This window comes from Colias philodice, chromosome 6 (genome assembly GCF_061535455.1).
Source record: "Colias philodice isolate Cphi_HAF_F1 chromosome 6, ilColPhil1 Martin Lab GWU primary, whole genome shotgun sequence".
Taxonomy (NCBI): Eukaryota; Metazoa; Arthropoda; class Insecta; order Lepidoptera; family Pieridae; genus Colias; species Colias philodice.
In genome coordinates, this window is record NC_143091.1 from 8,793 (window position 1) to 33,654 (window position 24,862).

At 33.1% G+C, this 24,862-nt stretch overlaps 2 protein-coding genes across 2 annotated transcripts; one reads left to right on the forward strand and one right to left on the reverse strand.

Annotated features, from left to right (window-relative positions):
* The first annotated feature begins 662 nt into the window (after positions 1-662).
* On the forward strand, positions 663-11,676 carry LOC149487386 (mutS protein homolog 5-like). The gene is made up of 17 exons (XM_089695806.1): positions 663-757; positions 858-927; positions 1,771-1,839; positions 2,081-2,285; positions 2,685-2,913; positions 3,274-3,444; positions 3,917-4,055; positions 4,147-4,209; positions 4,345-4,449; positions 4,530-4,626; positions 4,809-4,999; positions 5,085-5,130; positions 5,311-5,449; positions 9,179-9,399; positions 10,051-10,196; positions 11,100-11,255; positions 11,581-11,676. The coding sequence occupies exons 1-17, from the start codon at positions 663-665 to the stop codon at positions 11,674-11,676; spliced, it is 2,238 nt and encodes a 745-aa protein (XP_089551932.1).
* A 3,248-nt stretch (positions 11,677-14,924) lies between these two features.
* On the reverse strand, positions 14,925-23,549 carry Uba5 (Ubiquitin-like activating enzyme 5). Its single transcript, XM_089696010.1, has 9 exons — positions 23,335-23,549; positions 22,850-22,985; positions 22,051-22,247; positions 21,233-21,419; positions 20,675-20,786; positions 20,012-20,109; positions 19,359-19,485; positions 18,872-18,942; positions 14,925-15,998 (listed from the first exon to the last, which is right to left on the reverse strand). Exons 1-9 carry the CDS (start codon positions 23,469-23,471, stop codon positions 15,885-15,887), a joined length of 1,179 nt encoding a protein of 392 aa, XP_089552136.1. The 5' UTR covers positions 23,472-23,549; the 3' UTR covers positions 14,925-15,884.
* Between the last annotated feature and the right edge of the window lie 1,313 nt (positions 23,550-24,862).

Genomic DNA, 24,862 nt, shown 5'->3' on the forward strand with positions numbered 1-24,862 from the left:
TGTTCGATCTTGATGGCAGTGTGTGTTTTTTTTCTAAGAATTTTAAATTACGTAATTTATTCTAGATTTAATAGTAACGTAATTAAGGATAAATTTTATAGTTTATTAAAAATAATTATCATTACTTTGTTGTATTATTACTTAATTAAAAATACTTTCACCATTCACATTAAGGACGTTTGCAAAATAAAATTTAAATTATTAATAATAATATGATTGTATTCATTATAATAATAAGTTGTACCAAAGTGCCTTTACGAATAAATGTTTGAATATTTAATGTGTCTTTTTACATTTTTTTATTATTTTCTTCCCTATCATATCTACATTAATGAACTAGGTAGGTATGTAGTGATTACGCACAATAATTGATTTATTGGTTTGGTATCTATTACTTGATACGCATAAATTACACAATACCTGAATAATATACAGAAAAATATTAACAAAATAATAATGCAATCTTTTTTATCGCTGGCTGGTGAGATTTTCCTTTCTAAAAAACATCTTGCATTTGCCTCCAAGGGATATTAAAAAAAAGCAATTTGGGCGGGAAAATCATATCCTTTAGAAAATACTATTTTTTGACAATTTCTCTTTATAACCACGTTATTTCTTAAAATATAAGGATTTTTAAACACATAACGTATAATTTGATTAAAATGAATGAAACAACATCTGCATCTGTAGCGCCAAGGTCTACTTTCTCCAGTAACAGCGAAATTTCGCATCAGTTTATCATTTCGAAATGCAAAAGGTGTGTGTACATAGATTATATTTTTTTTGTATTATTAAAATGATAGACAGATAGGAATTATTTGACATTGTTATTTATTGAAATATCTACAATATTACAGAAATAAGGATGTTTTGCCTAACAGAAATGAGACCGAAAACCAAGATACAGATGAATCAGATATCGAGGAGGTAATTCCAAATTGTATAAGAGTTTGTCATTCAGGAACATTTAATATTAATAATGATTATCAGACCATTAATTTTACGCACCCGGATTATAAACAGCTGTTTATTTTAAACAGCTTTCGGCTTATTTCTTATTTATATTTTTTGACCTTTTAATCTTTGATCAATATTTTGAGAGTTAATTAATCTCAGTAATAGAAAGACAGATTTAATCGCAAAATAGCGACACGGTAAACGTTAATATTTGTAGTTATCGCATTCTCAACATTAACTGACCTCAAATGATATTCTACACGCATTGTTTAATATAGATTTCAGATTATTACTATGGCAATTGTAGAAATATTTATACTAAACAAATTGTTGATATTATATTTCGTGTTAGAGTGTGGTGCACTTTAGTTCAAAATACCTTATTTTCTTAATTCCTTCACTCATTAAATTCTATATATAGATAAAATATTTCAGGACATTTTTCACTCATGGACACAATTAACAACCAGACACAGAGCAAACATCTATGTTCATCACACAAATATTTGCCCTGGATGGGAATCGAACCCACGACCTCTGGCTTGTAAGGCGGGGTCATTACCAACCAAGCCAACCGGCCATTCATATGATATAACGTTGTTTTAGTTAAATTAAAATTACAAACATAGTTTTAAGTTAATATTAAGTAAAACACTGCTCCAAAACTCCAAAACCAGAGCTTTAATTTTTTCCTGTAAAATAAAACTCTTCTTACTTAAAATAGAGCATAAATTGGTTCAATTAAAATGTACCTTATATTATATTACGTGTAAAAGTTAATTTTCTCGATTATGAAGATTGGAGTTATTTTAGCGCCTGCTTGCTGTCAGCTGCAAATCAGGTAAACTCGGGGCGGCCAGCTATACTCTACAAACTGGAGAGGTATTAGTATTAATTTATTTAATATGTATTTGTAAAGCTAACTCGGCTCCATATATATAATCTGATTTTTTGTTCATAGTTAATATATATAGTACAAGTTTATTCTTGAATTTGTGTGAGGGAAAATTGTAGATAGTTACAGGTAGGTTATTACTAAAAAGTTTATTGAAACATTTAGGCAGTTGTTAGTGTTGCTCTTCCTTTCTTGCAACTTGTTTTTCTTTTCTATGTTTCTTACCAGCTTCAAATTCTTGAAGAAATATCAGATCGAGCTCCAGAACACCAAATATTCGTATCACTATTCCGGCAAATAGAGCCGATTCAAATAATTCTAGATAGTAAAAGCCAGGGCACTTTCATTAGTGCGGTCAAGAAAATAGTTTTTGACGATGAAATAAATGTCGACGGGAAATGTAAACTCATTTTTGTGTCTTCTAAAGATTATAGTAAGTTTATTTTCTGATCTTACATCGATTTTGCATAGTTTATTGAGCCATTCGTGACCTATTCCTTTCCATTTATTATCTGCGAGGTTTCCTCTTGTCAAAAGGAAAACCCATGTGTTTCCCTAGGTTTTAATCTATATGTGTATCGAAATTGGTAATTTGATCAAAATCGGTTCAGTGGTGACATACAGACACACATTCATTCCATTTAATTGAATTACGTACCTACTCCTATATAAAATGATCAATAATTTGTGAAATTCGGTTCAGTCATAAATAATAGTGCTACACAATATTTACATTAATTAATCTAACATATTATAACTTTGTTTTATAATATACCCATACACATTTACCAAATTCCCCTATTTCTCATATTACAAGTAACAATTTTACCAGATTTTGAAGCCTGCAAGCGCCGTATCTTTTCCCTATCCCTTCCCAACGAGCCCCCAAACTGCACTGACGAGGAACGAACCCTGTTCCTTCGTACAGTCCTGGATTTCTCACAAAACCAAAGTGTACACACACTAGGCGCTTTGCTTCGATACTTAGATCTGAATTGGTCGAATTTGTGCATGGATTTACATAGCAAACCACAATTTTTGGGCTTGAAGAGAATTTCACTGTGAGTTTTAATTTATTTTATTTTATGAGAGTTTGTAATTTTAGGATACAACAATAAAATTTAAAAAAAAACGTTCCATTACGAATTCTACGCTCTATAAATGATTTAACAAAATATTTATAATATGCCACGTTCGTCTCACGCTTAAATCTAAGCTTGAAACTAATTAATTATTATATTTTTCTATCGATTGCAAATTTTTTTCTCCTTATACTTACCTATGTACCTACCTATATCATAATCAAATTGCACACATAAATTAAAGTTCACTTGTTAGCGATCTCTACCAAAGCTATATTAGCTATAATATAATATCTTACCAATATATCATCAACTATATAAAAAAATATATTCCATTAGATCTGATATAGTAACAATAGACGAAGACACATACAGAGGTCTACAAATATTCAGCACACAATCTCACCCTAGTAACTTCAAGAAAGGGGTCCAAGGGTCCAATAAGGAGGGACTGAGTTTGTTCCAAATTTTTAGTAAATGCTCTTCGAAGGTTGGACACAGATGGATGAGGTATCGGGTGTCTTGTAGTCTTACGAAGTCTTACTTGTAGTCTTGTAAAAGATTGATAATAATTAACTCTACAAAATTATAATATAGAATAGAAAAATTCAATCACAAGGCGGGATTCGAACCCACCTCTATCGTCCGATTTTTTTTTCTATAAGTACTTTAGAATTTTCTCATTAATTATAAAGCATTTGAATACTTACTATGACCCATTGAGCCCCAAGTGGCCCGATCGGTCTACGACACGGGGCCTGAGTTAATAAAACTAAATATCAAATACATACATAAATTATTTTTTTTAAAAACGTACACACTAGTTGACAATTTTTAATTACTATTACGATAATTAATATAAATTGTTATATAAATTACGATAACTTTAAATTTATATTTTCATTAGTTTAGAAGTTGTAGCAAACATTTTTTTTTTCATGAAAAAAAATTTAATTTTTATATTATATATTTTCGTGTGTAGAATCCTGTTACGTCATCCAACAAAGGATCTAACTACGCTAAAACAGCGCCACGACGCTATAACCTTCTTCATGAAACCACAGAGCGATTCTGTGGTGAGAAACATCTGTACTTCGCTACGATTTATTAAAAATGTTAATGTATGTTAGCCTTATGTTATTTTAATTATATCAATGATAATAATATGTTTTGTGATGTTATAGATTTTTTTCAATTCTGTTATTTTTTCAGGGAATATTAGCAAAAATAAAAGCGTTGTCCGCAAAGGCATATCAATGGAAATCTCTTTATAACGTTGGTTACACTTTTTATATACATATTTTTTGAATTGGGCACAAGGCATTTTATTATGATGAAAATTATGTTTAATGATAATAATTATTTTTTATCAAATAAAAATTACATACAATTTATTATCTACAATTTCAGACGCTTTACAACGCAGTACTCATAAGTGAAATCTGTGAATCTGTAGCACGCAATAGTTCATATTTAGAAGAAATAGCTAATTTTGATACCAATAAATTATATGAGGCAAGATAGTTCGAGATTTTTTAATTTTTCTACTATAGTTATTTAACTCTCTTTCTTAAATACAATTTTCATCGTAACAGATGGCCTTGTACATGAATCGAATCATCGATTTTGATTTATCAAAATCAGAAGGAAAGTTCACGGTAAAAGCCGGTGTTGATAAAGATTTGGATATGAGTAAGTTATCCCCTCCATAAAATTATAACTTTTGTTAAAGTAGGTGTAAAAAATTTCAGCTAAATCGACAATTTATGATAATATTTCTGGAATTTTTATCTCTTAGAACTTTGAATAGTTCAGTTTTATAAAGTTTATTCACAAAAAATATATATTAAAAATATAAGTTTTTTTTACCAAAGAGAAACAAATAATGGCCAGTCTACACGGTCTAATGTCGGAAACGGCCAAAATAGAAATGGACCGTTTACCGACTTTCATAGAAGAGTGTACGATGTTGTATATGCCCCATTTGGGATATCTCCTCGGGGTAAAGGCCTGGGCCGATAACCTTACTATGGAACAGAAGGAATTACCTGATATGAAGTTTATGGTAAGATTCGCGTGAAAGCTATAATAATTAAACTATTGTTTATTTTTTTTGGCCAAATGTAAATAACTCATCTCTATTTTTTCAGTTTCAGAATAACGACTACATTCATTACAAAAGCAAGGGATGTGAAGGTAAGTGAAACAATAGTTAAAAAAATATTTTTTGTTTTTGTAAAAAAAACATACTTTTCTTCTTAAGAATAAGTAGTTAGGTAACTACTTACCTAAAAATATATTTTTCATACTTTCTACATTGATCTGGAACCTAAAGAAATTTAGTAATATTTTCTGTTATATTATATTTTTATACAGAACTAGACATGATAATAGGAGACACTTACCCAGAAATAGTTGCCCATGAGACTCGCATAATGATGCGTCTCACAACCATTATATTGGAGAACTTGCATACTTTAGCAGCATTGATAGATAAATGTGCTGAATTAGACTGGTGAGGATTTTTTCTTATTTTCTTGTTGATAAAGATACCTTATTAAGGGAAGGTTCTAAAATCGGTTTAGTACATAATACCTATGAAAAGCATTTGCCATGTCTCACGACCCAAAAGATAGAGCAGATGCTCATGGGCGTAGCTAGCCATGGGCACAGGGTGGGGCAAAAAAAAACCGGCCAAGTGCGAGTCGGAGCCGCGCACCGAGGGCTCCGAACAAACCTACTTTTTATTATGTTGTAACTCTAAAATGTATGTTTTAGCAATTTTTCCTTTATCTGTGCTATAAGACATTGCTTTTAACCAAATTTCAAGACTCTGTGTTCACGGGAAGTACAATGTAGGTTTTGATTCCCTTGCGAATGTCGAAATTTGCGATAATTTGCAGCATAAAATGGCTGTATCTTTTGATTGCGTTGGCTTATAAGTTTGATTTTTTCACAGCTTTAAGAGACTGTAGACTGGAGTATTCGATATAAATTTCAGCTTGATAACTTTACGCGTTCCTGAGAAAAAGTGTGTTGACAGACAAACCGACAGGCAGACTTTGTTGTCCGTCTGCCTGTCTAAAAACAGTGGCGTAGCGTAGCGGGGGCGCGGGGGGCGGCCCGCCCCGGGCGGCACTTTTTAGAGGGCGGCAAAATTTCACAGTAAATAATAAAATATATTTTGTAAATATTTGAACCATTAATTCATATTTTTAACGCAACTTGGCCCAGTCATTTAAGGTTAAAATAGGTAAGAATCTCGGAATTCGAGATACCCAGCTGTAAGTCTGTAAATACTTGTATATTGACACCCTAAAAGTTGTCTCCAAACCTACATAGTCACAAAAATCGGTTGTATGCGCTTTCTTCGTAAATATCTCATTTCCTATGGGTTTTTTGCTATTTGCATTTATTATCAATATTGTAGTTCAATGTTATTGTATCATTGAACAAGAGGTGTGTGTCATGGTATAGGTAGACATTGATGGTGCAATAAGACTTTGCTATTAAAAAAAGTAGACGTATAAATTTTTAATTAAAGCCGGAAGTTTTGTTTTTAACTCTAACAAGTACATACTAATATTATTTTTCAATAAAGATATAAATATTACTTAATAGTATTATCCTAGTTCTAGTTAAAAATTGATTTTCGTTTTATATTCAATTCAAACTTAAAATTAGGGTTCACCTCGACGATCGACATGATTAAATAATACCTATGTACCTGTTATATCAATGGTTGAAGTAAGAATTTTTGTATTAATAAACGTGATTATAAAACAAATAAACTTTTTTATTTAAAATCTAACCTGTATAATAAAATAATGATGACTCTTCTTGTCGGAAAGTTCTCTAGAATTAATGTATAGAATGTATAGTATACATTAAATTGAAATACCTAATTAAGAGGGCGGCAAAATTGTCTTCCGCCCCGGGCAGCCGATACTCACGCTACGCCACTGTCTAAAAATACCTTTTTTTTCAAGAACACGTGGCGGTATCAAGCTGAAATAATAATGAATAAATCAAAACAAACAAAAGATACCTACAGCCATTTATGTTGCAAATTTCATCCCTATATTATATAGTTTATCCGTCTAATACAATAATATGATTCCTTTTTACCATAAAATATGTAAATAGAAAAATAAACCATTTTAAATAACTTAGTAAATAAAGCAAAACCTTGCACTTCCGATTTCATGTTTTTTTTTAGGTTAATGGTCACTTATTGACCATGAAAACACAAAATGCAGTCAGATCCAGGTGGAGCTTTGCTCGCAATGTTATAGTTTTTGACCGATATCTCGAAAACTATCCACTCTAGGACAAAAGTTGCTTGGACTTTTTTTGTAGAAAGTAAAATTTTGCACATTTTATATCATGTAAATTTTTTTGTAAAACTTACTATTTACGGTTTATAGCCTATTTGATGAACCGGTTGATCGTTAAAATATTGGATTAATGAATAAAATGCATACATATGTACATAGTTTTTAGGTCACTTTATTCTCTAAAAGTTTTGTTTGAATTTTTTTTCTAGTGCCCATATTTTTTGAGTTGTTCCACATATAATGTAGAAATGCCGCCGCTCGGCGGCAGGCGGGTGACGTGGCAGGCCAAAATTTTTCTTTACGGATGTAATAAAAACGAAGAAGAAATTTCCAATGCAAGTGGATTTTCACCATTTCCGAAACGACAAAATTTTGGATTTTTTTTTCTTATAGAAAATTTTTAATACATTTTTTTAAATAAATTCCTTTATTTTATTCTTGCATCCGAATATAAAATAACTACTCAATATTATTTAGTTGTACGAAATGTATGTATACGACACATACATAGGTACCTTGAAATTTACTATTTATCGCGAAACGTTAAATAACTCAAAAAGCATTAGAAAAAAAAGTTTCAAATAAAGTAATCTTAATAAATGGATAATGCATAATATGTATAATATAGGTATTAATGCCTATGCATTTCATTGATTAATCCAATATTTAAAGAGTTACTTGCCAAAGATGATTAACCGGCTCATTAAATAGGCCATAAATCGTAAACGGAAAGTTTTACAAAAAGTTTACAAGGTATAAAAGATGTAAAATTTTACTACCTACCAAAAATTCCCAATATTTTTTGCCTTAAAATGGATAGTATCCGAGATATCGGCCAAAAACTTTAAGGTAAGATTGCGAGCGTAGCTCCACCTGGATCTGTCAGTATTTTGTGCATTTATGGTCAGTAACTTACCCTAAAACAAAAGTGAAATTGGATGGGAAATTTAGTGCGAATTTGGCTAAATAAAAACAGCTTTGAATGGGGTAGTACAGACTACACTACTTTTTCTGGCACCAAAAGTGGTATCACGTAACATAGAAGCTCAAGCTTTTTGTTTAGATCGCATTTTTTTTGTGTCGACTGACAACTTTCGAGTGAGAATTTTTTAACGGATATTAAGTTTTGTAGTCAGTACCTAGATAATTACGTTTTTTAGATTTGGTTAGGTACCTTCCAGGTCAGAGCCAGGGTGGGGCAAGTGCCCCACCCTGCCCCACCGTGGCTACGCCCATGCAGATGCTCTTCTTTTATTTTATTAGTCTATTTTTTATTAGCACCTAAGCGATCAATTTTGTTTTCATTATTTCAATTGAACTAACCCCGATTTTGCACGCCTCATAAGCGAAGCGTTGAGGTGGGTACTACTGTCACTTCGCGCAAAACATCTGATTTTTCAAACTTAAAATGTCTTTATGTATCATACATTGCACTTGTAAGATAATACATACACACACATATTAAGAAAAAACACTATTTTTAACGTTCATGATATTTTTGATGTCATTTTTGTTATTTAAACTAGTTAAAAAACAGTTTAAAAAAGTTCTGTCTTGGACGTCCGTGTGTCTGTATGTGCGGATCCTTTTTCTTGTTAACACGATAGCGACCGAAATACTTTACTAATCGAGTCTTTTTTTTTTCTCTTACGCTTGAGTATGCTCAGGAATAGAACCCTTTCATTTTTCAGGGTCTGATTCGATGTGGTTTAATTGTTATTAAATAAACAAAAATAATAATTAATAAATATTTATTAAAAAAAAATTATGAGGCGTGCACTTTTGGATTTTCCAAATTATTTTATTTTACTCTCACATGTTAACCGTAATTCTGTCATGATAGAGAAAAATCATTAAATGTTTATAATCAATTATTATACTATTAATTTTTTTCACTTTTTATATAGCCTCATAGCAATATCAAAAGCCTGTAAAGAATTAAACTTCACTCGCCCAGAATTAACTACAGACAAAATAATACAAATAAAAGAAGGGAAACATCCCTTATACCTCACTACGTGTGATAATTTTGTGCCAAATGATACAGATAGTAGCCTAGAAGGTGGTTTTGTTAAAATCTTGACTGGACCTAATGCTAGTGGAAAGTCGGTGTATATGAAACAAATTGGTGTGTATAATTAAATAATTATTCCTAAGGGTTTACCCATTTATTAATCATGGGCTTACATAGAGGGTTATAACATAGAACAAGTCAATAACTGCGTTAAAAACAACCGACTTCAAACTTGCACTTGCAACATTTACAAATACAGACAAAAATGCTCATAAAATAAAAACTACTGGGCCTATCCGAATAAAATTTTTATGGGACCAATTCGACACCATCCCGCATCGAACAAAAAAAGAATCACGTAAATCGGTTCAGAAACCACGGAGTAATCGGTGTACATACATAAAAAAAAAAAAAAAACATACCGGCCGAATTGATAACCTCCTCCTTTTTTTTTGAAGTCGGTTAAAAAATATGTGGAATATTTTTTCCTCATATAGTTAGTTATAGGTAATGTGTGGACATTACCTATAATGAGTTTCTGAATATATATGAGGTTCTGGCTCTGGGTTCACATATCATCAAAAAAAATTGCCCAGCTTTGACTTAAGCATTATATTATAAAGCCGTTATTTATAAAACTTAACTAAATATCTTAATAATTCACAAAAGTACATGTTTCAAAATATGTTTAGGTCATAATATGATTAGGATTAGATTTAGATTTCTATTTCCGTCAGACAAAGTCAACCAGAAACATAATTTCAGGTCTAATAGTATATCTGGCTCACATCGGCAGTTTTGTGCCGGCGGAAGCAGCAAATATTGGCATCGTATCCAACATATTCACCAGGATACAGTCCACTGAATGTATCGCGGCTCATATGTCCGCTTTTCTTATTGATTTGAGACAGGTGAAGCTTTTAAAATAAACTACAAAATAAAATTTTTATTTTTCGATTTTCTTTTAAGTGTTTCCAGGTCCATTTTCAAAATACATAGGTGTATTTAAATCTCTTCAATGTGATCTTATTTGTGTTAAACATCTATTATAATACTACTAAAAGACTAATCTATTTTTTAACGTTAAATTATGTTCTTACTAAATAGGTACCCTTATCTTTTTTGAAACTTTTATGGACTTTGCTTAACAATTTCAATTACAACTTCATTTTTCACTAGTCTTATAAAAAGTAAAAAAAATATACAAAAAAATCAAAATAAAAATCTCAATACTCCGCTAGATGGCGCTAGCTATCCAAGAATCGGTTTCCAACTCGCTCATCCTAGTAGACGAGTTCGGTAAAGGCACTTCAGAGTCGGACGGTCTCTCGTTACTAGCGGCTTGTCTGAACACGCTCTTATTTAAGGGGCAGGAGTGCCCGCATGTGTTTTTGTCTACTCACTTCTTGAATGTTAAGGAGTTTATTATAGACACGCCGATTGTTAAATTTTTGGTAAGACTTGGTATTAAATTAAATAAAAATAAAAAATATCTACTAGTTGACCCAACGAAAAAGATTTTCCAATTCAATCATTTTTTTATGAAAATTAATCAAACTACATATTTTAAGTTATTTTGCAACAATATTTAAATTTGGTTGGTACTTACAGTCATTCTGAAAAAAATTCTTTTTTTATTTGAATTATTTTTTGTGTTTTTAGAGAAATAATTTTCCAAATAATCCTTTGTAGTAGTAATGAATCAAAGTCAAACACTAGTTATTTCTTTATAGTTCTTACAAATACTATTCTTAAATTTATTTCGACACAAAATTTGGAAATATGGAAAATAATCACATTTTACCACATTCCAGAGTTTCGAGCACATAATCCAAGGTGGCGAGGTGATATTTCTGTTCCGTATAACGGAGGGTAGTTGTGAATCTAGTTTCGCCCACCAGGTGGCGCGCTCTAGCGGGATTGAAGAACATGTACTAGCGCGGGCTAAAGATGTTCTGTGTGCTATGAATGTAAATTATAATTTAACTGTTTATTTTAATACGCAAAAATGTAAAAAAAAACTAATTTTAGATTCAACTGTATGTTTGTATGTAACCGACTTTTTTATACTCGATATTGACCAACTGTTAACGGACAGATTGAATTAAAATTTTGTACACATATTATCGTGAATTACAAAAATATAAAAAAAAAATATTTCTGTTTAGAATCATAGAATGTTAAGTTTGTCACGAAAATTTTCTTAATATTTTAAGATCTACAAATACATAATTAAATTTTGTTGCCTATTCATGAAGATACATATTGTATTTTAAAAGATATTTTGTGTTTCAGAATAACCAACTACCAAAGCCCAACAAGAAAATAATGGAGAAATTGAACAGAATCACAGATAAAACAAAGAGACAGCTGATTTCTGAAGACATTTAATAAAAATTCATTTTCTTACAATAAACATTTATTAATTAAGCTAAGCAACATTGATTTATAACATTTCAAAATATAAAAAATAACTTTATTATAAATAGCGCTACATTTAAATAAATACGGGAATGTTTATTCTTTAGGAAATATAGTGACGTCATTGTATTCGTTTCAAATTAGATTATTCAATGTAATAAAAAACTAAAACCAAAGCTGGAAGTTTTATTATACTGTGAGGAAAGTGAGCACGAAATAATATGTTGATGTTTAGTTTTTGTGGCTGTTTTATCCCATAATTGGTGTTTTTTTATTAGAAAGCATTAACAGTTGCGACAAAAAATTGAATCCGTATGGCGGCAAATTTTATAATTTATAGCGCAAAGCAATGTGGCAACCCCGCGCGCCTCTAGGACTCGTCGACCGCCCGTTCGGTTTCGGGATACGACGTAGATTTCAAAAAGTGAAAGTTAGTTCGTTACAATCTCGCCAGCAATATGTTACTGCGATTTTAAAATTATTCATTGTAACGGTTTTTGATCTGATCCTGGCCTTGTAGTATTTTGTGTTTTTTTTTTAATATTAATAAATGTTCTTTTATCAGTAATAAAGTGTATAATTCCAAATTGGAATTAACGAACCCAAACTATATGTGGCGTCCCAACGTTAGGCTGTGCAGTATTTTAAGTTTAAAAGACAGTTAGCAAGTATTATAAAACTTTTGTATATAATATTATCGTGTGTTTTGAACATAAGTGAATAGTGAACGTCGTATTAAACTTATAGTGAACGTTTTAATTGTTAGTTTAAAGGATATTTGAAAGACTTGTGAATATTAAGTGTTAGTTAATAATATTTGCTATAGATTGGTTATTTAAATACGTTTAACTTTTATAATTTTACATAATAAGTGTTAATTACAATAGGTAGGTACTATATATGAATGGCTATTGTTATAGATTGGGTTTTTTTATATACGTTAGACTTTTTATAATTTTACACTTTACTTAGAACATTTAGTTACCGTTGTGTTTGCATAACTTTTAATATTATTAACCATGGTGCTTACTCGGTCACGTGCGAATAGTATCGGACACAGTGAACAGCGACTTAACACACACCCTGTTGTTGCGGAGCAGTATGACGGTTCGTTACCGTCTACTTCACATGGCAGCGCCCTACCTGTCGATGTTCGTACATCGACACCGCCGCTGGCTGGACCTATTTCCGCCGGCGTTTCGGCCCCATCACCTCCGCCGCTATACGGGCGTGAGTCGCCCGACTACTTACCGCGATCGCAGCACGGGCGTGCTCCGCCTGTCACCTCACCTCAGCCGTCGGCTTCAGCACCTGTTCTTTTATCAAATCAGCAGTTTGTATACTTACTTCAAACATTACGGCAGTCGCCTTATCAGACCGCGCCGCCGCCGTCATCAACTGTAAGCAATCTTTCAAATTGCTCATCAAGATTTAACGGCGAAGGAGACATAATGGCATTCATAGACGCTGTTCAAATATACAAGGACTGCTTAGGAGTCGGCAATGACATGGTATTGAGAGGATTACCGATGCTACTGAAAGGTTTTGCTGCCACGTGGTGGCAAGGCGTGAAGCACTCCATTTCCAGTTGGGATGCGGCTTTGCATTTATTGCGTCAAACATTTGGACCACGCTTGCCACCACATAAAATATACAGAGAAGTGTTCAGCCGTGAACAAACGGATGAGAAAACAGATGTATTTGTGTGTCGAATACGATCGTTGTTTGCGCAACTCCCACCAAATACATTACCAGAAAATGCAGTGCAGCTGGACATGGCTTACGGCCTGCTTCATAGAAGGATTAGGGAAAGGGTTCCGAGAAATACGGTTACATCGTTCTTCGAGTTGTTGCAACAAGCCCGAGCGGCGGAAGATATTTTCGATGAGGTGCGTGCTACCGCGCCCGTTAAGAAAGATACTTATATACCCGTTGCACCGGCGCTTGTTTTACAATCTCCGTCACCACAAACACCTTCTACCTCTACATCGGTACCTTCGTCTAGCAATACACCACCTAACAATAGGCAAAGATTGAGGTGTTCGTATTGCAAAACTTATGAACACCATATAGACGACTGTAGGAAATTGTCACAAAAAAGACTCGCTTTAGATCCTGTTAAAAAAGAAACCACATTTTCACCAGAGCTATTGGAACCGCGCCCGGCCATCACTTGTTTTGGATGTGGTGCACCGGGAGTGATACGATCAAATTGTGAAGCGTGCAAAGAGAGACGAAGCGCACCTATGCCTGCAACATCTTCATTTCAATCAGTAGTTGCTGAAAGTTTAGAGTTAAAACCGTGTGTGCGACCAATTTTAAATGTAGAAGTGTTCGGTACCGCGTTATTGGATACTGGTGCTAAGCAATCCGTTGCTAGTGTCAGATTAACGAGATGTTTGCGTGCCAATGGGCAAGTTTTTAAATCCATAGAAACCGAGCTAAAATTTGCTGACGGTACTAGGCGCGTTGAAAATGTAAAAACCGCGTTAGTTGATGTAAAGGTTCACGGAGTTGCCATAACTACACTTTTTATAGTTTTACCAGGCGCCACCGAATCATTATTGGGGATGAATTTTATCCGGGACGCTGGCATGGTACTAGATTTTTAACAACAAATATTCAATGCGCTCCACCACTTTTTTTGAACTCAAATACGAACGAGACGACCACGTTGTGGCTAGTTCTGCTATGGTTCTCCGCGAGTGCGAGGGAACTCTTTTAGCAGAAGTTGATAAGAATAAATTAACTACTATACTAGAAGATAATAGGGATATATTCAGTCAGGGGGAGGACCTACTCCCGTCATTGTGAATAGGATTGAACATAATCAAGGAACGGGTCGTTCTGCGGCCCACGAAGTAGCCGGTGACTCGAGGGCAATAATCTGTGATGAAAATTATATGCCGCAAATAGCGCCCTACCTTCAAGTAAAAGGGCGAACTGAACATCCGCAGGATGTTAGAGAGCGTGCTGCTGATAAACACCGTCGTCTAAGTCCTACCTATAAGGGGGGTGCTCTCGTACTCGTGGAGACCCATCGCCCAAATAAAGCTTTTAGGGGATTCACCAGTAAATTTGCCCGTTCGGTTTCGGGATACGACGTAGATTTCAAAAAGTGAAAGTTAGTTCGTTACAATCTCGCCAGCAATATGTTACTGCGCTTTTAAAATTATTCATTGTAACGGTTTTTGATCTGATCCTTGTAGTATTTTGTGTTTTTTTTTTTAATATTAATAAATGTTCTTTTATTAGTAATAAAGTGTATAATTCCAATAAACACATTAACTAACGAACCCAAACTATAAATTTGTATATAACTATGTTTTTTAACTCATACATTTAATTTCACTATATTTCCTCAAGATACCAAATAGAATATACATAATCCACAAGAATATCAATTACATACTGTGTATACATTTCAAATCCATCCCTTGCACATTTTTAATAATTTCCTAATATAATTCCAATAGCTATAATTAAAAAACAATATACATTAGTGATATAATTCACAAAAATTTTACACAACGCGTTTTTTCTAACTTAACCATTAACTATGGAACTAGGCCATGTTAACTTAATTGTGACTTAAATCACTTGATGAAGCATCACATATAACATACATTGACGTTTTTAGTAATAGATATGTTTCTTTAACATTATAAGCTGGTTAAGTTATTACTTAGCTACTTTATTCAACTTAAATGCAGAATACACATTGACAAGTGAAAATTAAAAAAAAAATCATATCAAAAACAATGAAGTGGTAAAAATAGATTATGAAGAACATATGATATAGATACATCCATACAATTTACATACAAGTACTTTTGCCCGTAGCTTTGTTTGCATTCAATAATATTTGGCCTATATGAAAATATCATAATATCGGACAAAACCGTAATCATATTTGGATTCATTATTTCTTCATCAGGTAAAAATCCAAAAACAATGCATCTTGTTAAAAATCCTTAAACTTTTAATGGATATGAATGATAAAAAAATCATAAAACCAAAATATACAAACATAAATTACGTATTTTTCATAACCGTAAACAATAATGAACCAGAAAAAATTAAAATCACTAAATTAAACAACCAATTTTCATTATTTTTAAAAGTTATACACAAAAAATGGCTCGAATTTAAAACAATTATGAAGAATATACACAAAATTACATGGATTTCATCTGTTGCATCAAATCCTCGAGAGATAGTTCAGACGCGGCAACAGCGCCACCTGTACTCGATTCTGGAGTACTGTTATCTACTGGAATGCTGTAGGCAACCTGGAGAAAATTAAATATACATTAAAAACAGTATAGTAATTACTTTGAGCATTTTTTTATGAATTAGTATGTAAATTATTAGTATCTCTTCTAATATTATACAGGGTGTAATCGTTAAGTGTGCAAAAAACTTTTAATTGATATCGAATGTACTTTATCTAATGAGTATAATGACACTAATAACTTTTTAAAAATATAACGAGATTAATGTAAAAAATTAACTTTTAACCCTTCCACTCAATAGGTTAAGTACTTTCCACATCAATTTAAAGTTTTTTTTTTTATTTTATACTAGCGACCCGCCCCGGCTTCGCACGGGTGCAATGCTGATACTAAATACACTACAGAAAAACTGTGAACGTTGTATATAAAAAAACATAGCGGCCCGCTCCGACTTCGTATAGATAGCCTGGCGGCCGGCCGGTACCGCCGCAAACGCTACGTCCCGCAATTTTTAAATCTGTAATATCTTCGAAAATATTCACTTAAATCATACGGTGTAAAGTGCCATATAGATCTATATTAAACGAACAATGTATTCAAGGTATTTAATTGGTTAAGGATTAATGCTGTATTGGTTAAAATCGCATCGAAAATTAGCCATTATTTTTCGTAAAAAGTAAATGACAAAAAAATGTTATTGTGGGTTATCCATAAGAGATAGACATATACCATCGCGGACCTTTCTATAGACCTTTTCAATGTGTATTATACTTAGTACATTATTTTGATAAAACTCGTAGGGTTCAGCCTGCGTTTGCAATGTAAGCGGAAAAAATGTAATTTTTTACGACATCACTTTAGAAACCTCAAAAATAACAGTACTTCTCCACTATTTAATGGATGTTATTATACATATAAACCTTCCTCTTGAATCACTCTATCTATTAAAAAAAACCGCATCAAAATCCGTTGAGTAGTTTCAAAGATTTAAGCGTACAAAGGGACATAGGGACATAAGGACATAGGGACATAGGGACAGGGAAATCGACTTTGTTTTATACTATGTAGTGATCTCCACTAGTTACGGAATAATCGCCTGTACACACTTAACGATTACACCCTGTATAATATTAGAAGAGATACTATATATGCGAAGGCAACTCTGTCTGTCACTGTCATCACGCATAAACTTCTAAACCGATTTAGATGAAATTGGACACAAAGATGGTTCGAGATTTGAGAAAGGACATCGGATAGTTTCGAGGGCGGAAAGCTAGTGCCAATTTGCAATACATATTACTGATTTATATCTATTCGAAAATTATGATTTGATTTATTTTATAATTTCACTAGCGACCCGCCCCGGCTTCGCACGGGTGCAATGCTGATACTAAATACACTACAGAAAAACTGTGAACGTTGTATATAAAAACATAGCGACCCGCTCCGGCTTCGCACGGGTATAAAATATTATATAGCCGGGCGGCCGGCCGGTACCGCCGCAAACGCTACGTCCCGCAATTTTTAAATCTTAATACTATTATAAAGGCGAAAGTTTGTAAGGATGTATGGATGTATGGATGTATGGATATATGGATGTTTGTTACTCTTTCACGTAAAAACTACTGAACCGATTACAATGAAATTTAGCACACATATAGAGGGTAACTTGGATTAACACATAGGATAGGTTTTATCCCGGAAATCCCACGGGAACGGGAACTATGCGGGTTTTCCTTTGAAAACGCGGGCGAAGCCGCGGGCGGAAATCTAGTCTGTAATATCTTCGAAAATATTCACTTAAATCATACGGTGTAAAGGGCCATATAGATCTATATTAAATGAACAATGTATTCAAGGTATTTAATTTGTTAAGGATTAATGCTGTATTGGTTAAAATCGCATCGAAAATTTGCCATTATTTGTCGTAAAAAGTAAATGACAAAAAAAAGTTATTGTGGGTTATCCATAAGAGATAGACATATACCATCGCGGACTTTTCTGTAGATCTTTTCAATGTGTATAATACTTAGTACATTATTTTGATAAAACTCGTAGGGTTCAGCCTGCGTTTGCAATGTAAGCGGAGAAAATGTAATTTTTTACGACATCACATTAGAAATCTCAAAAATAACAGTACTTCTCCACTATTTAATGGATGTTATTATACATATAAACCTTCCTCTTGAATCACTCTATCTATTAAATAAAAATAAAACCGGCCAAGTGCGAGTCGGGCTCGCGCACAAAGGGTTCCGTAGCAGCAAATATAATAAATTACAGTTAAATCAACCTATCTCAAAAACTATAAGAGATACTTTGATCAAACCAAAAATCGTTGAAAGAGTTAATTAGCATGCATCACCTCTATTTTTTTTAGAATTTTATACCCCGTAGTTATAAAAATAGAGGGGGGGGGACATACTTTTTACGACTTTGAGAGCTGATATCTCAAAAACCGTTCACTTTAAGAAAAATGTTTTTTAGAAAACTTTATATCATTTTAAAAGACCTTTCCATTGATACCCCACACGGGTATGTACATCGAAAAAAAAAATTTCATCCCTCAGTTACATGTATGGGGGGCCCCACCCCCAATTCTTTTTTTTACTATTTAGTGTCATATTTTTGTAGCGGTTCATACAACACATATTCCCATCAAATTTCATCACTGTAGTACTTATAGTTTCCGAGTAAATCGGCTGTGACAGACGGACAGACGGACAGACGGACAGACGGACATGACGAAACTATAAGGGTTCCGTTTTTGCCATTTTGGCTACGGAACCCTAAAAAAACCGCATCAAAATCCGTTGCGTAGTTTCAAAGATTTAAGCGTACAAAGGGACATAGGGACAGGGAAAGCGACTTTGTTTTATACTATGTAGTGATAATATTATAGCACATTACGATAAAAAGAGCGTAAATACCTGAACACCGTCAACGAGATTCAAAGCGGGAGTTTCTTCAATAGGTGAATTTTCATCTACTAAACTGATTCCTGAAATTAAAATAATTATGTATATAAGAATAATGATTGTACCACTTAAATATCCCATAATTTTAGAACTCTTTTTCAGTGTGTATTGCGGTGCAGATTTACATCGAAAATTGCAACGACAAAAGCACAGATAAGTAATATAAATACAAAAACTTGTTCTAAAAGTAATACAACTGTATCAGTGGGTAACAAGATACATAGTAACAGAAGCTCTAAGCAAGATTTAAAAAAATAATTTTATCTATCCTAATTCCTATCTTTAGTAGCTATGTTTTTCGTTAATTAAATATGCCGCATGCATAAATGTTTTCAAGTCTTATTGTTTTTTATTTAAGTATAGACCACAAAGCTATTAAAATAAAAAAATAAAAAAAAAATTTCTATCTTTTATTTCTGAAACTATCTATATTTCTCACCCCACTCATTATCATCGTGCAGTGGTTTGGGGTCCTCCTTCACTTCGGTCGCGAGTTCGACGGCCGGCTTCGCTTTGTACTCCGCTTGACGACGACGGCAGTAAGAATCCTCGCATTGTGGGTTTGGCTGTAAATATTTATTGTTTTAAGCTATTGCATAGCTTCTATCGCGGGCCTTGAGTGCGGGGACCGAATCGAGAAATTCCGTAACGAAAAAACCTCACGCTTCCCACTCCGACGGGCTCGGAGGTGTGGCTTGAAGGCATAGCATGCAATAGCTTTACCGCGGCAGTCCCCGAGTGCCACACGTCTTTTTTTTATTGTTATATAATCTCTATGTATGAATAAAAATCATTTTTTTATAATTATGGCTGTTTCATTTATTAAGGTGAACCGATTTCGCTAGTTATAAAAAAAATACATCTTTGCAAGTTATTTAAATGTACATAATATAATAAAACATTTTTTACCAACAATGTTAAAATTCTGAAATCCTAATCCTAAAAACGGTTTTTTTTCACTTTGTTTGCAAGAAAACGACCCTTCTGCATGATCTATAATATCTTAATAATTTATACAATTATAAAATAATAGAACGAATAAATCTCTTAATAAAATCGTAAAGGATTCTAGACAAATCGAAAAACGATTACCTTCAAACTCATGGATGGGAAGAAATCTGTGAGTGCGCTGTATCCCAAATAGTGACTGACGTTACCGAACTCCAGGAGATATTTCAGCGTGTTTTGTACTGTGAGAAAATAACATAAATAAATTAAAATATTCTTAAATTGTTTACTACAAACATTTCACACATACTTTCTCAACAACCAACATTCACATTTGTTAATTAATGATTTAATTACCCTCTTTAATCAGTATCAAGAAATTTATTATCAATAATTTATTGTGCATTTTTTATTATATTATGTATACTAGCTGTGCCGCGCTTTTCCCACGAACGAACCCGCGAGCAAAAGCAGGTATTTACACAGCGTCTGTGTTAAATTATGCTATACTATATTATCAAGCTACACATCACTACAAAAAATCATCAAAATGCGGTGGTTTTTGCACGAAAGTAACAAACATACCTTTGTACATTGTACATTTTCGTTTATTACATAAGCTTTTTTTTATAATAAATAGGTAGACGTTTGACCGCTATCCTGCCTGATGTAAAGTAGTGATGCGATCTATATCTATATCTATCTATCTATCTATGCTTTTACAATAATAGTAAGATAAGATGAGTAATTTCCAATGTTCTGTCTGTTAATTAACATAATATGTAATAATAATGAATATATTCTCACCCAGAAATCCAGCCACAATCCCCATAGTGGTTGGTAAGCTGGCGGCACACACTCCCTCCCTTTTTAGCGTCTTCTCATCGATCTTAGACGCTACCACGAGTGGTGGGGCACACTGAACCAATAATAATTATTATACATTACAATCTATGAATTTTGAAGTTGTTTAATATGTACGAAAAATTTACAAGAAAATAAATACTACAAGGCAAAAGCGGACTTTTCGCTTATAAGCGATTTATTCCAGGCAACTTTGCAAGTCATACTTGCAATTTGACCTTTCATATTTGCAAAGCAAACAACGCGGGTTCGAATTCAAACTTGTGATATAATTTAAAAGCATTTGTATTAAACGAAATATCAATCAAATTGTTGTGAACAGACAGAGAGACGCGGCGGAGAATTTTGTTTTATAATATTATTTAGTGGTAACTACTTAAATATTAAAATTATATGATAACTACTTAAATATTAAAATTATATGATAACTACTTAAATATTAAAATTATATTAGTATAAAATATTCAAAAGTGTCTTAAATAAATAAAAAAACCAACTCACAGCAAAGCAAGCAGTCTCCCCCGGTATAATAAACTGTATGTGTCCAGACACAGCGTTCTCGCTCACACCAGACTCAAACCAGCGCTGGTTCAGTTCATTGCAGGCTGTGTTTATCGCCATGCGGGCCTCGAAGTTGTCCACACAACTTAGTACCAGGTCTACGGGGCCGTTGGTTAGGCTGCCTTTACTGGAAATTATGTATAGCTTTAAATATCCATTAAATCAAGGATACAGCTTATACGCTAACATCAGCACATGATTTTGAAGCAATAAAAGGATTTTCATATCTCTCTATAGTCTATAGTTAACCGCGACCGCGCGGTGAACTATAGACATACATTCACTGCCATACGAATGACTGCTCGAGCAGTCGCGACCGCTTCAAGCCGTCAACTGCGCGGTTGGTAGGGACAGCTCGAGCAGTCAATGACCGACTGCTCTAGCTACCCGTGTACGGCGCTCTAAAGGCTTACAACTAGAGAAGGGCTAAACAGATTTTTAATTTTTGATATTTTTTGTTGAATTAAAGAAATCATCAGTAAGCCTCATTATTATATTCATCAATAAACTTCCCACTATTTACAATAATAAATCTTAATTTGTAAATGAATAACTTTAATTATTTTAAACTACATATTATATTATCAATTAATCATTTTTTCATTAGTTATTTACATTATTTATCCCAACATTTCGAAAATATGGAATTTAATAAAATTATTCATTCCAATAACAAAATTATCCAAATTTATAATGCTTATATGAAATCAAACACAAAAAATACTACACAACTTAATTCATTAAAATAAGCCACAAACCTGATAGAATCACAGAACTTCTGAAAGTTATCCACCGTGGTGATATTATAGTTATGCGCTTCTATAGCCACGTCCGGGTTGATAGCTTGCAACGTAGCAGCTGCCGCAGCTACCTTACTGAGCCCTGCTTGGTGCGGTTGGAAGAAAAGGCGATTCATGTTCGCGAGTTCTACTTTGTCGTAGTCGTAGAGGATCAGCTGGAAATTGTTAGATCTTTGTTATAAATATAGTTACAACTTTTACAATCTTACTATAATCTACACTAATATTATAAAGAGGAAAACTTTGTTTGTTTGATTGTAATGAATAGGCTCATAAACTACTGGACCGATTTTGATGAAATTTGGCACAGATAATCTTTAGACCCTGAGAAAGAACATAGGCTACCTTTTATTGCGAAATATGTACCACGGGCGAAGCCAGGGCTAGTATACTATAACTTATCTACTTAAGTGTTAATTTATGCAAGATCTAGATAAATTCACTATTCAACTCAATTTTTTTTACATGAAAATGAAAATTAAGTACTTATTGCATTTTTTTTAATTTAAAATATATTTTCGTTCAGTTTTCACAAACTACATTTCCTTGTGATATGCATCTATTGGAGAAAGCATATTTTTTGAATTTATTCATATTTGTATAATAATGGAAATTTAAGTCAATAGCATGCAAAGAGTAGTCTTTTAACCCATTGAGCCCCGAACGGCCCGATCGGTCCACGACACAATAGATTTTCTATTGTATCTGTGATTCCAGGGCCTGAGTTATTAAGAACATGTCAATATATAATTCGTACCTTCCCAATACCACATCTGGTCAGCATCTCTGCAGTGACACTGCCCACTCCGCCCACACCCACAACAGCTACAGAAAGCTCTCTGATCTTCTCATAGTTGTCCACTATACCCATCCTCTTTAGTGCCATGAGACGACTAAAAAAAATAGTTTTTATGTTTAAGATATTTGGTATACCTACTTTAATTGCATTCAGTTTTAATTTCACCATACGAAACAATTCCGTAGGTTCGTTAAATATTAAATGATAATAGATGTGTTGTTTGTATATTAATTATTAAGATGTGATTAAGTAGTGACTTATACACTTATACAGTCATAGGAAATTTAAGTTCAAGGTACAACATATTGTATTAAATTTAACGCTAAAATCCAATTCTGGACATCAGAATATGCAATAAACATTCTGAGGGATATTAACTGCAGTAAATAAAATAAAAATAATAGCTCACAGGCTTTCATCTTATTATAAAAATAATACAAAACCTGTAAGGGTTTGAGTCCACAACTTCTGAGGACATAACATCGATTTTCTGACGCACAGGACCGGCATTTCCTTGAGCGATCGCTAATTTGGCTTCCAATTCGCTTACTTTTTTCTGCAATTCTTCAACACTAGCCATTTTTAACAATTTTTTGTTATATTTTGCTATTGTATTACAGACACTCTCCCTTTTTGCAGCTGAGAATGACGGCAAGTATACGTCAATGTCACGCTGACACCGTGACGCAAGCATTAAGCGCTGCCACGGTACAAACGCGTTCATAGTTATGGTTATGGAACAGGGGTTATGACTTTCCGTAGGAAAAGTCTTCATAAAATATTGTTATATGTAGGTATACTTTTTAACAGTACATATACGAAAAATAAGAAAATCTAATAGTTTCAATAATTCCTTATTATTGAAACTAATTTATACTTAACTGTACTAATTTATAATTGGTGTACTTATAAATTCAAAAAAAATGTTGTGTGGTTTTATGAAACCACGGTAAAAGTGAAACTGTTCGAACGGTTCCGAACACTGCTTTGTGTAGCGCATGTCTGTGGTGTAGCGCATGTCGCGTGTCGGTCGGCTGCCGAGTAGGTATACCTACTCGGCAGCCGCGATACACGCGGCATGCGCTACACAGACCAAAAAGTTTGAGACGATGTAATAAAAGTTTCACTTTAAAATAACAATATTATTGCAATTTGTTTAATATTGCAGAATTTTATAGCTAATTTGTAAAAACGTAACGTTACAACTTTTTAACAAATTTATTTTTTATGTTTTATGATTTTCAATCGTTTGAACTTTGAAGTGTGGTTTGAACGCATCTTAACTCTGGCCTCGCCTGTATTAAAACAAAATTAGATAGAGAAAAATACATTGATGAAATACAAATTACAACTTACAATTTTAGTAAGCCAAAAAAGTAATTATGTACGAATTACGAATTACCTAAATCAAGCAGAATGGGGACAACACAACACCTTGAGGACACAAAATAAAAATCGTTTGTTAATGTTTATGTTTACGACAGCTGACAATGTAATCAAGGAGGATTGAATGAATGAAAATACTTTATTTGCACCAAAAGCAAGGAAAACAATACGAAAAAACACATACAAACAAACACGTACAAAAAGGCGGCCTTATCGCTAAAGCAGCGATCTCTTCCAGGCAACCTTTAGTCGAGGATCATGAGAATTACGTTTTATGATGAGGTTGATGGTGCAGAACACAAAAAACATTAAATAAATAAGTATAAGACTAAACATAGTATACATATACATACATACATACGGATATTATAAAGATAAAAAGTAAATATTTAGTTGCTTTTTAAACTCATTCAATGACCCTGCCCTTCTGATCTTATCGGGCAAACTGTTCCACAGCCTGATAGCACGGACCGTAAAGGAACAGTCATAGAAATTAGATCTATGAATAGGAACATGTAGTAGGAGTTTATTACAGGATCGCGGGGAACGGGTGGTGGAGTTCAGGAACTGGAAATTACTTTTAAG